Raw genomic sequence first — 12611 nt, 5'->3', positions numbered from 1 at the left:
TGCTCCCTGAATGCACAATTGAAATCATTAGAACCACAGCAGAAAGTAACTGGATCTTGACTTATATGTATGAAACTTGTTAAACCGGCTCTAAATAAAAAGTGTTGAAATGCTAGAACAAACAAGTTTCCAGACATCGTCTTCAAAACATCCATTGTGTTATTATAGGGTGCAATATGTTTTTGGAAACCAGTACAGCAGGCATTTTAACATGCTGAGGGCCTTCTCATGAACCACAAGGTCTTCTTCTGTTTGCACTTTTGATTCAGTAACAAAATATCAGCAGTCAACAGAGCTTGTGTCTCACAACTCCTTTCTTTCTTTTGTCCTGTATGGCCTTTCACGTCTCAGGTTTCATTTGAACCAGGAACTGTCCTACATACAGTATATGTTATTTAAATGAGATTAGTAAAATGCAACACTACGAAAGATTTCCTGTTTTATGTTCAGGATTATGAATGCAGCTGCATTAGTGAAACATTTAAATAGTGATACCTGTGTTTCAAGTCTATGATTAAAGACAGAACACACAAAAAGTCAAATATAGCGGGGTAGATGTGGGATTTAAAAGTATATAACTAAAGGAATGGAGAGGTGGGATCTTAAACATGTATTGTAGGGTCTTTAGCATACAATATAACCAAACTTAAGGTAACTGTTGCTGTTATTCAGTGCTATATTAATAAAATTGAATTGAACTAAATACCTGGTTCTGAATTTCTACTTTTGCTGTGGTCATGAGTTTTAAATACCTAACCAACCAACTAACAAAAATAGCAAAGCAATAATTCAGTGGAATATAATGCACAGCTACTTGTTATTACCACCACTGAGCTGGAAAATTAGTGGAAGGTGGTTGCAGTTTTCACTTAACAGAAACATTCAGGTCAGGGGCTACATAAAATTAAAAGCTGTATTTACCGTTGTTTAGAGAGTGGCAAAGCAGCAGTTTTGATGCCAAACAGAGAGGGTTATATACATGCAATATATATGTGTAAAGCGCTTTGGGATCCTTAGGGACTAGTAAAGTGCTATACAAATACAGGCCATTTACCATTTACAGGCCATATATATATATATATATATATATATATATATACACACATGTGCAAATAACATGTTGTGAAATCACATTTGTGGCATAATCTAAACTATTTTGGGGGACATGAGCCATGACATGAAGAAGTCTTTGTATTATTTCTTGACTATAACTATCTTAAAAAATGATGTTTTGCAAATCTGTTTCAAAATATTGTTGGAGTTGGTTTTATGAACACAGTGAATCTGTCTCTTCCACTGCAAAGACTCTCTCAAGCATTAGTGAAACATCAACAAGAGTGACTGTGGAGGTTGCATGTATGTAAGTTGTTTATCCAGCTTTAAACTAACAAAATGACAAAAACTGACAAAATGCCGGAACAAAGACGTTCCAAAGAAACTGTTTCTAAAACACCTGCTGTATTTTTCTGGGTGTGAGGCTGTGGTTGGAGCCTAAGCAGGTATTTGTGGCATTTGGAACAAGACAATCTGAAGGATTTCTGAAGAAGAGCAAGCAAATGTTTGTGCTAGTGATAAGTAAAAAATAGTCTCAGCAGCTGAAGCAAGTGTCTAACTTTTACATATTATGACTTCTAATGTGTCATGTTTGTAGAAACACTTTTTCTACAATACAATACATTTTTAATCACACATCCGTTTAACATGTATAAACAGCCTCTTTGATTAAATGAATTTTCTCTGAGTAAATAATAAATGTATGATTTATCTTTAATGATGTTTCAGAGAGCAGGGAAAGTGCAATTTTGAGGTTTTACAGCACTCATTTTTGGAGAAAAACATTTATTATCACACAATATCATCTTCTGTTTTTTTCCTAAGATGTAAAAATAGAACAACCATCCATATTTAAATATAAATTATTGAATGGCAAGAACATTGAAGAACTTTTCATATAACAATATACAAATATTACAACCACTAATCAATACAACCACTAACTAATCTTCATTCTGGATAATAATAATAATTAAATTCCAGTCATATCTCTTACTGTAGCAGTAACACTGTAGGCCAAACTGCCTCATCGGCTTATCTGTAATCGTTTTTCTTTTTTGAAGGAGGAGCTTATGGGAAACTGATGTCTGTCTTTGTTTTTCAGTCTCTGTAGAGTATATAAATGGATACATTTATGTGTAGTGTCACTATCTGGGAAAACAAATCTTCACATTATGATGAAGCTGATTCTTTCCCTGACTCTCTTCTGCGGAATCTGCAGCACAGGTACATCATCTTGTTCTTAAATTTAGATTTCAAACATGTAAGGTTTGTAAAATTTTTTAAAAGGGAATATAAATGTTATCCTGACTAATTATTAACTGGATCTAACGTCAAATCATGCTTGAAAATACTATGTAAAGAGTTTTTTTTGCTCACCATTATTGTATGTTGTATATTATAAGACCCGTTAAAGCATTTCAAGCAATAAAGTGAAACCCAGCTATCCTCATGAATGTGAATGAAAATGTGATCACAATTTCACTTTTTTTCTTCACAGCGGGAGCCCTTCAGTGTTTAACCTGCAAAGATGTGACATGTTTAACTACAAACCCAGTTATGTGCACTATAGAGAAGGCCTGCGTGACAGCTTCTATTCTAGGTAGTCTCTTCTTTATTCCATCTTTTACTTTTTTACATGTACTGGGAGGTTACATCAATGTTAACAAACTCCACTTTGATTCTGCAGTGACATCATCTGGAATTAAGGTACCACAAATCATCAGGGGTTGTGCACCAGACTTCGCGTGTCCAGTCTTAGGCTCTCAGACATATTCAGCAAACCTGGGTATTTTGAGCGCAGCTGCATCTGTTGAATGCTGCAACAAAAACGACTGCAACTTAAATATTTTGCCTGGCAAGTACAGTTAGAGTTTCTATATGAAAAGAAAACACAAGCTAAATAACAGATGGAATCCTGCCATCTTCTTGATGTGGTCTGTTAAATCTGAGTCACTGTAATGTTTTCTGTTTTTGAGCAAGATTTTGTCTTTCTTTTCTATTTCAGTCCCTGCAGATCAGAGCGAGAACAATCTGAAGTGTTTTTCATGTGACCCCGGCTCCACTCAGTGTAACTCTACAGTGAAGTGTAGTGGAGTAGAGAATCGCTGCTTTCAAGCATTTGGTAAGTTTACCAAATCTTCTCTTCAAACCTGTTTTGCTTCCTTGAAATATTTCATACAATTTTGTATTTTTGTAATTTGAAAAATGAAACATCAACGAAAAAAAAAGTTTTATAATTAATGAAAATTAAAATAATCTATACCATACTCCCTCTCAGCAATGTTTTTACAATTAGCCTCATTGAAATATTTTTGTTAAAAAATTGAAAAATCCCATAAATATCTAGCAGTTGCTTTATCAGCTGAATTTGCTGTCACTGAACAAGAATTTTGTGATAAACTTTTTTGAAATAGTGAGCAGATTTTGGTGTGTAAGGTATTATTCTCTCACTGAGGTAAGACAAATGTCAATTTCTGACACTAATACTAGAATAAAAACACAGCAGTGGTATTACACAGGCAAAAGTCAACTTGTATTCTAATTAAAATCAGTAAAAAAAAAAAAAAAACTTCCCAGGAGATGACAAATAGAACAGATGGATTAGAAGAGTGGCTACAAGGGAAAAACATTATCTGGACATCTTGAGAATTTTGAAACAGATTTTTTTAAGAATTTATTGTAAATATATGTTTTAAATTGTTGAAAACCTTGGAAATTTAAATAAAGCTTTCACTAGCGGGTGTAAAAACAACATGTGATTTTATGTCTAAAAATATCTGTGTTCTGTTCAAGTGTTTTTACTTTAATGGAATACCAATTTGTACCACAAGATCGTGTGCTGAGCCAATACAACCCATTAAAAAATGTTTGTTGGCCTGGAAAAAGGCTAAGTCTCTTGATGAAATAAGGGAGCTGGTAAAACACACCCTGCTGGTTAATGCCTCTGTCAGTGCGCCCCAGGGCAGCTGTGGCTACAGCGTAGCTTGCCATTGCCAGTGTGTGAATGTGTGCGTGAATGGGTGAATTGACTGAATGTAGTGTAAAGCGCTTTGGGGTCCTTAGGGACTGAGTAAAGCGCTATACAAATGCAGGCCATTTACCATTTTACCATTTAATGTTGTGATTACCTACCTACTGTAGAGGGGTTTTGCTTAAAGCATCTTTAAATACTTTCTTCTTGATTTAGCAAAATGGCAAAAAGTAATTTCTATAAAGATTAAATTCTGAAATGATGATTTGTATCTACAGTGCCATCAGGTATCAGCACTTCAGTTCCAGTCAAGGGCTGCATGTCTGAAAACATCTGTACAGCAGTGTCCAACCTGTCAAGTCTCCCTGTCTTGAATCTTGGGAACGTCAGCTGTTGTGATAACAATTTGTGTAATACTGCTCTAACAACAACAACAACATTCATCTATCTTCTATTTGGACTCATCTATATTATCTATTAGAGCAAAATAAAAAGGCATGAAACACCTTTGAAGCATCAGAAAGACTCAGAAAAAACCCCTTTTTCAAGACCTGATTGGGCTTAGGAAATCCAAATTTAGATTAAAGAGTCTGGAGTCTGTCTGAAGCTGAGATTTAATAAAAAGGCATCAATATAAGACAAATTAAAACAAATCTGCATACATACCAATATTTACTCAATATATATCAAACTTTCTTCATATTTTACTTTTTATTTTAATTATCAAGAGAATTAAGCGTTTTAAAGGCTTGTGTGAAATGTGGAACTGGAGCAATTCTTGTAGCAGGAAAAATAGTATCAATTTCTGAAAATAATGAAGACTAAATAATAAAATAATAAAATGCATAAAAAGGAAAAATGAATGAATAAAAACAAGAAAAAATCAGTTTGAAATGGATATGAATTTTATTTATTGTTTTGTTTTTTTCATGTCATGCTGGTGGTCATACTTAAGCCAAACAAAATACAATATAAAAGGAGGAAATAAAAACAATAAACATTTACATGGTGTCCTGTCTGTGTTTGGTAATGACAGTGTGCCTTGACATATCCTCCAAACCGTACTGTAACTGGCTGTTAAAGTAATGGCACAAACTTAGCTTTAAGAGCTATGAGTAACGGTGTGTTCACACCGAATGCGAACAAAAACGCGCCAGACGCCCCTAATTTGACGCGTGCACATTCGCACCTCAACGCGTGTCCAATGCGAATCAATCACGCGTCAAAATATGCAATTTTAATGCGCGTGAACCGGAAATGTGGGAGGAATGTGGGAGGAAGTTGTGCCAGACGGTATCTTTGCAAGATGGCAGCTGTCGATCTAGCACTTGAAGAGAGAGTCTCCCTTCTCTATTTACTGTGGAGAGCAGAGCAGCGGCGTAAAGGACATTCTCGCCATACCTGGGTCCATCAGGTCCTCCAGAGGCGTGAGCAGTTTGGTGAGTTTCACCATTTGCTCCAGGAGCTGCGCCTGGACGACGGCCGGTTTCAGCGGTACCACCGTCTTTCACTCGCTCAGTTTGAGGACCTGCTGTCCTGCGTCGGTATCAGCATCGCCCGCCAAGACACCAACTACAGGGGCTCAATCCCACCTGCAGAGCGCCTGTCCATCTGCCTGCGGTTAGTAAAAGTGTTTAATACGGTAGTCCTTTATTGATACCTGTAATAATATATGCTAAGCTATCTGTTTATACACTGCTAACATGGATGTGCTATGCTGTCAGTGAATACCGTCGTTGTTTACTGATAGCAAACTGTGGTGTGATACTCGAAAGGTCTCATCAAGTCCCAATTTAATTCGATTTATGCTGTTATCAGTGTTTGCAATGATAGCATGGCTGTGGTGTCTTATGTGGTATGAGGACCACTGTGGGTTAATCTTTGTACTGATACTCACACAGTGATATTTGAGAAGTGAAAAGAAGTTTACTGGATTTACAAAAAGTGTGCAATAATTGTTTAAACAAAATCAAGCAGGTGCATAAATTTGGGCACCACAAAAAAAGAAATGAAATAAATATTTAAGTGTATATCAATGTGTGTGTCTCCTATGTGATATATGGGGTGCCTTTGTCTGGACGTGCTTCCCATCCAGAGCTCCACAGCAGAGAGGGAAGTTCCAGCGTTCCTGGAATCCCTCTGTGATGGACCGCCAGTCTCCAGGTGAAGGCACAACCATGAAGTCGTCCACTAGACAGTCCCAGATGGCCGTCGCTATCTGGGGGGTGATCTGGCACACCGTGGACACACTGACTCTGAAACTGAATGCGATGGTCCTGAAGGAGTCCCCGGTGGCAAGGAACCTGGACAAAATTGTTCAAAATGAGTATTATGTGTACTGCAGTTACAAAATACATTATTCAAATTCCAAAATACTTTTGTGATGTCAGATTTAAATTACAAAACATAAATCTTACATAAAACATTTTGTAATTATAAGGATAATTACATGATATATATTAGATATAATATAAAACAGTCAGTTGTGTTTTGTTTTAACTTTACCATATCATAATTTGATTGGTAGTGTAGAATTATAGGGATTATTTTATATAACCATCATCTTTGTCATTGCATTAATTATCATTTCATCCAAGCATTTATTGAAGTTGCTGGCATTATGTTATAATTTATATTATAGGGGTTATCCTAATCAAATATTAACATGTTTATTACAGGTGCAGTTATAACTACTTTAAAATGATTGAGTTAAATATATATGTATCATAACTCATATGCTGAGTATATTGTTACAGTAAAATAGTAGCTGAGCAAAGGCCTGAATGTATTCAGCTTCTTGTGGTATTTGAGTTTGCTTAGTTACAGGTGACGGAAGGATGTCCAGTCCATGGTGACCTCAAAGGCCTTAGGTCATCACCATATTCGGAAGAGTATGCCACAAGGAGGAACCTCTGTGTTTGCATTTAATTCTTAAAATACATGAATGTTCTGTACATGCAAATTATGTGCTTGTAAACGCAAGAAGGGGCGTTACAATACCCTGATGTTATAAAAGCAATCTAGAGTGTATTTTGGGTAGAGATGTACAACTGTTTTGCAGTTTGCACCTCTCCACGCGGCGTGCATGCATTAAAATCAATTGTTTGAACGACCTCTTCTGGACTATCATTGTTTTACTCTCATCCTCAATTTCGAACCCGTAACATTTGGTGCATTGGCCGAGGTTGAGGGAGAAAAGTTGGAGAATGAGACTGAGAGGGTCCAAGGTGCTCAAACAGGCAGACACGAGTCAGTGGTCGAAGTGAGTGGACATAAGCCGGCTTATTCAAAGGTAAGGCACTACCTGTTGAATTATTTCCAAACAGTGCTGAATTGGTTCTGACAAAATTGAAAGTCTACTCACTGAAAATTACTGGTAAAGGTCTGTTTTGATTTTGGTGAAAGTCTCATGAGAATTGAAGTTGAAGTAATGATAATGTAAGGTTAAGTGACAGTACTGATTAAAGGAAATGCAGTTGGACTGCTAAGGAAAGAGAATTTAAAGTAGTTGGACTACTGAATAGGAATAGGTAAAAGTAACGGAAATAGGAAAAGGACAAGTTAAAGTAGTTGGACTACTGAATTTAGGATATAGGTCATTTGAAATCTGTATATGGTCATACAGTTATAATTGAATATAAAGCTGGGCTTGGACATCAATACAGTCGGTTTTGTGGTTTCATAGGATGTCTTTAAAATACAAGTAAATTTCTGTAGAACGGAACTGTGGGAAGTTCTAAGAAAGTGCATTGTTCGGAGGTGACGCTCCCAATTTCCTGGGGACGCTCAGGATTTTCCGTTGGACGGGATAGTCCGATTGGCAATCGTGGACAACTGGGGACGGTCCAAAATAGCTACTGATTGGATCAGTTGACCGTTTGGAACGGTGTTTGCACTTTTTTTGGGCAGTAAAGCTTGGAGCTTGGGCGTTGGACGCTTTTAAATTTACTTAGGATATTTAGGGATTAGAGCAGATACAGTTTGGAACTGAGACTGTCATTGATGATCAAAAACTTGGAGTTTGTCCCTTGGAGGGTTAATTCAAATTTTGTCTAAATTATGTAGGTTGTGCAATTTAAGGCCTTGTAAATATTATTTAATTTATCAGACGTCTCTGTGTTATAATTTTTATGTTTGTATATAGGCTCTGTCTGCCACGGGCACTTCAGCAGGCTGTTTATTTTGAGAGTGTGTCTGTGTCTATGTAAATGAGATGCCTGTGACTTATTTAGAGTGACATTTCCTGTTTACGAATGAGTGGCTAATGACTGACTGCAGAGCCAGGGTCAAGGACGACTTCAATCTGTGTTTTAAGGGAAGAAATGCAGTTTATGTTTATTATATTTGTGTGACTGTTGTTGATTATGATAAGTATTTCATGATAACTGTAGAATATGAGTATGGGGTTTGCTTGACACGTGTCTGTACTAGGTAAAACTGTGTAAGACTGATAGGAAGTTTATAGAGACTGCTACACATGGCTGATGCCTGTATTTAAGACGCTGGTTTTGTTTATTACAAGACTGTAAGTAAAGTTTTATTTCTTGCCATGACTGTATGAATTTTTGCTGGGTTTTGAGATAGGATACATAAACTGTTGATACTTAAGACCGTTATCTGGGTTCGAAGAACTGAAATTGAATTTGAGATAATTTAATTAAAAAAGATGTCTGTAAGCGATGTGTGTTTTGGGGTGTTGAAGTAAGATGTCTTAGGATTTTTAGATGGGTTCTGTTTCAGTTTGAGATAATATATACAGTTATATTTTCTGTGTGTGTGTTGTTGAGTGACAACACGCGCAGTTTAAATTGGGCGCTGTTCCTTCCTCTTTTTAGTTTCAAAACACAAAGGCTCTTAGATTAAATTACTGTGAGTAGAATTACTGATTATTTGTAGACTGTGAAACTAAAAGGAAGTCTCTGCAGAAGCTGTAGAAACAGGAAACCGTGTGTGTCTGGGACAGGAAATGCATGCCCATAAAAGGAACTGAGTGTGTACAGAAAGAACACAGAGAGATAGAGGAGTTAACTCTAGGCACATGAAGCAAATGAAGCCTTTAAGAAAAAATGCATATATTACTAATTATATGGTTTAGTGTGTCAATACAGGTGGGCGTCTTTCAACTTTGCAACCTTGAGTTCAGCAGCAGAAAAGTAGATTAAAAGAATTGGGAGAAAATAAGCCAGTCTTTGGCTCGAAATTGTGCAGCTTGAGCTCTCACTTTGTCCTTCACCCCGAGAAGACACGTAAAGGACAGTCAATTTCCTGATGAAGACCGATAGAACATCGTGGACGTGAAGAAGTAACGGAAGCTAAAAGACAGTGCAGGCGAAAGCAGTAACACTGACAACGACTGATGAGTCCAGCAGCATGGAAGAAAGCACGTGATGCAACATGCATGCTGGTGAAGAACAGCGTGATATGTCTGCTTGAAGGCACTGACTGTCATATTTGCCAAGCTTGGAGCAATCTTGGAAGAAAAGACTGAAAAGATGGATGCAGAAGAAAACACAGCAAATGAAAATAAGACTGAAGGAAGAGGAAATACTGAAAGATCAAAACAGAGAAGAAACACACTGTGTTTGCTGGGGCTCTGAAGCCCGAACAGGACACTGTGAATGAAAAAGGACCAGTGAGAGATGAAGCTGGACGAGTTTGACTGCGAGAAGATAGGAGATGATTGGATTGAAATTGAACCCTGAACTCGTGATAGTTTAGGGATGTCCACCACATCACAACAAAGAGGTAGACAATACAAAAGGTAAAGATAATCAAAATAACTGACAATTATATTAATGAATAGAAAACACACATATACAAATTGTTACATGTGAGATTATTTTCGAAACGATTCAGAAGTGAGATTGAATGTTGAGCTCAGCGAAAAGATGCATAAATTAAATATGAATACATGAAAATGCAATGAATACATAAGGATGCAATGAAGAAGCAGCTTACATTCAATTAACATAAAACGCAAGGAAGAACACGCTTACATACATGGCATAATTGGTATTTCTGACCAGAGATAGAGAAATGGGTCATTTAAGCATTTGTGATAATAATGAAAATGTCTTAGTTTTGTTATTTTTAGGGGCAAGCAGACCTGGACCAATTCTCCAGAAGCAGCAGTCGGAAGAAATTACAGGTTAACATGAATGGATATGTTAAGGCAAGTTTCTGGTTGAATTGTTCACAGCATGATGTGTCCAGGAACCTGAAAGCAAGCCCTAACTGCTGGCGGAAGACCAGGAGGGCTGTTATTTAAGGTGGGAAATTAAAGTTTGGGTTAGTAATTCGGGGAAGGAGAAAACTGACTCTTTAACTGGAGAATGGGAAAGTGTCTGTGAGACTGTGAAGCCATATATGTAAAATAACACACACAAACATACGCAATGAAGATCAGCTTGCTACTTGTATGAGTGATAGAATGGTGTGAATGTTTAATAAAGTGATTAAAGTGTTTATAAGAGTGACTCAGGAGTGCTCTTGCACTGATTGATCAAAGTAAGTGATTAGTATAGAAAGAAAATGAAAATAATCGAATAATGTGATAAAGTTTAAACATGTATTTATTTTGCCAAGTTAAATTGTTGAGATATGGCTGAGTATGGAAAAAGTTTGAGAGCTCGTGTGAATGTGGACAGAGGAGCTTGCTGTGTGTGTGTGTGATTGAGGCCTTAAAGGAGAAGTTGACTGTTCAGAGGTGTAAATTTGATTAAGAGGTTTATAAATTAGTGTTGACACATTGTTATAATGTGTTTATATCTTAGGCTGAATCTGAGTATGGTAAAGTGCCTAAAGGGGGATATTGTTGTGTACGAAACGGTGCAGCTTTTGGCGAGGTTTTCAGTGTGTCGAACGGGTGAAATTTCAGATTGTTGAAGATTTTTGAGGTTGTTGTTTTATTTTTAATAGAGGGAGTTTTGATAAACATGGACATGTCTAAAAGGGCCCATAGTTTCTATAACAGTGCACTTAGAAAAAACCTGTCAGGTGATTTTGTTTTGTGTTTTGATGAGCTAATAATCAGCTCTCTTTTTCTCATTTTTGTTCTAAGCAGGCCTGCAAAAGAGTGGATAACAGCGCTGAAAATTCTCGGTGACCTTCTCCAGATTACAATAGGCAGAGGAGAAGGCTAACTCTCTGTCTAAAAGGATTGCCGCGAGCCAATCCAGTCCAAAAGCAGAAAGAACTATTTTCTTAAAAACAAAGTAAAACAAATAAATGAGTTGATGTTGCTGAGAGTGAAGACTGAATATTTGCGAGATAGTCTCCACTGTCAGCAATACCTGATGGTAATGCGTGTGAGTGAATGTGTGTAAATGGATGGTGACTGGACGGACCAGGCAGACCATAGGTTGGACCGACTGGACACTGACAAAAGACTGGACTAAGGTTGGACACATGACTGATAATTGTTCTGTTTTAACTTTTCTGTTATAACACAGGTTGGATCATAAGTGGAGAAACTGAGTATAAAAGGTGATGTTCTGGTTAACACACAGGTTTTTGTTTCTAGGACGTTTCAAGGATGCAGGCTGTGGATGGAGCCAAGAAAGGATTTGACATGATGATTAATTTGATTTCATTCCTTAAATACAGGTTTGAAGCTCCGGAGCATTTATACATAATATGATAGGACTAAACTTTTCTTTTAATTCCCTAACCTGAGTGAAGGATTTTGAGTTTGTAACACATGAGATGTGTCACAAAAAGGGGGGTGTTAATATATGCGATTAGCTACATGAAATGTGTTCTTTTAGGGTTACTAAGCAAATGTCTACGTGACCTTTACCTAATAACCTTTGTGATGATAAACTTGTTTACCGACTTGCTCTCTTGTAGAACATACAGACTTAGAAAAGGGGAACCTCAGCTCTGAGTTCTGAGAATAACTCTGTTAAGTTGACAGGAAACACGTCGAGACAGCAATATAGGGCAAATGTATTAGAGCTTGTAATTAAATGTGGGCTTGAAAAGAGGAAGCAAATTTGGTACAGGACGTACTTGAGATGATCAGACGAGAGAAGGAGAAGGTCAGGAATAGTTAAACTAAGATTGAGAAATTAAATTGGGTGAAAGGGGGTGTAGCTTCAGGGCAGCTCACAGCCTGGCGTAAACGCAAGGTGCTGTCACACAGCTTAAGTTATTTGGTTGATTTATTTTATGACAAAATAATAAGGAAATATTAAAAATATACAACACGTTGAGAAGATCTCTTTTGTTATAATTTAGTGTTTAACATGGAAGATGCCTCTCTGGAGCTTCTCTCCTGATGCTACTCCACCAAAAGAAGTATAAAGTACCGAAATAACACTATATAAGTCACAGCTGATGATTCTAATGTTAGAGAGCTCTTGCAACTGGCGTCTGAGCTGTGCAGAGGTCTCTCTTAAGACAGGTACTTATGTAGGTTAGCATGAGGTTGAGTCCAACAGAAGCAAGGCACCCTAAATGTGCACAGCATGCAGCAGGGGTGGCCAAAATAATATAGGAAACAGCACATGTAGGGAGAGAACACTCACTAAAAGTTCTGACTACACATAGTGTGGTGGCTTATGTGAACTTGCAGGCGTTCACT

General features: G+C 37.2%; 1 protein-coding gene and 1 long non-coding RNA gene across 2 annotated transcripts in view; one reads left to right on the top strand and one right to left on the bottom strand.

Annotated features, from left to right (window-relative positions):
• The window catches only part of LOC109195057 (uncharacterized), a 28996-nt gene that overhangs the window by 1541 nt on the left and 14844 nt on the right, over window positions 1–12611 (bottom strand). The window lies entirely within an intron of this gene.
• Window positions 2070–4867, top strand: LOC102081150 (urokinase plasminogen activator surface receptor-like). Its single transcript, XM_019346491.2, has 5 exons — window positions 2070–2280; window positions 2555–2656; window positions 2744–2911; window positions 3062–3178; window positions 4306–4867. Exons 1-5 carry the CDS (start codon window positions 2229–2231, stop codon window positions 4506–4508), a joined length of 642 nt encoding a protein of 213 aa, XP_019202036.1. The 5' UTR covers window positions 2070–2228; the 3' UTR covers window positions 4509–4867.

This window comes from Oreochromis niloticus, linkage group LG17 (genome assembly GCF_001858045.2).
Source record: "Oreochromis niloticus isolate F11D_XX linkage group LG17, O_niloticus_UMD_NMBU, whole genome shotgun sequence".
NCBI classification, from domain to species: domain Eukaryota; kingdom Metazoa; phylum Chordata; class Actinopteri; order Cichliformes; family Cichlidae; genus Oreochromis; species Oreochromis niloticus.
This window is presented reverse-complemented; position numbering and strand designations above follow the sequence as displayed.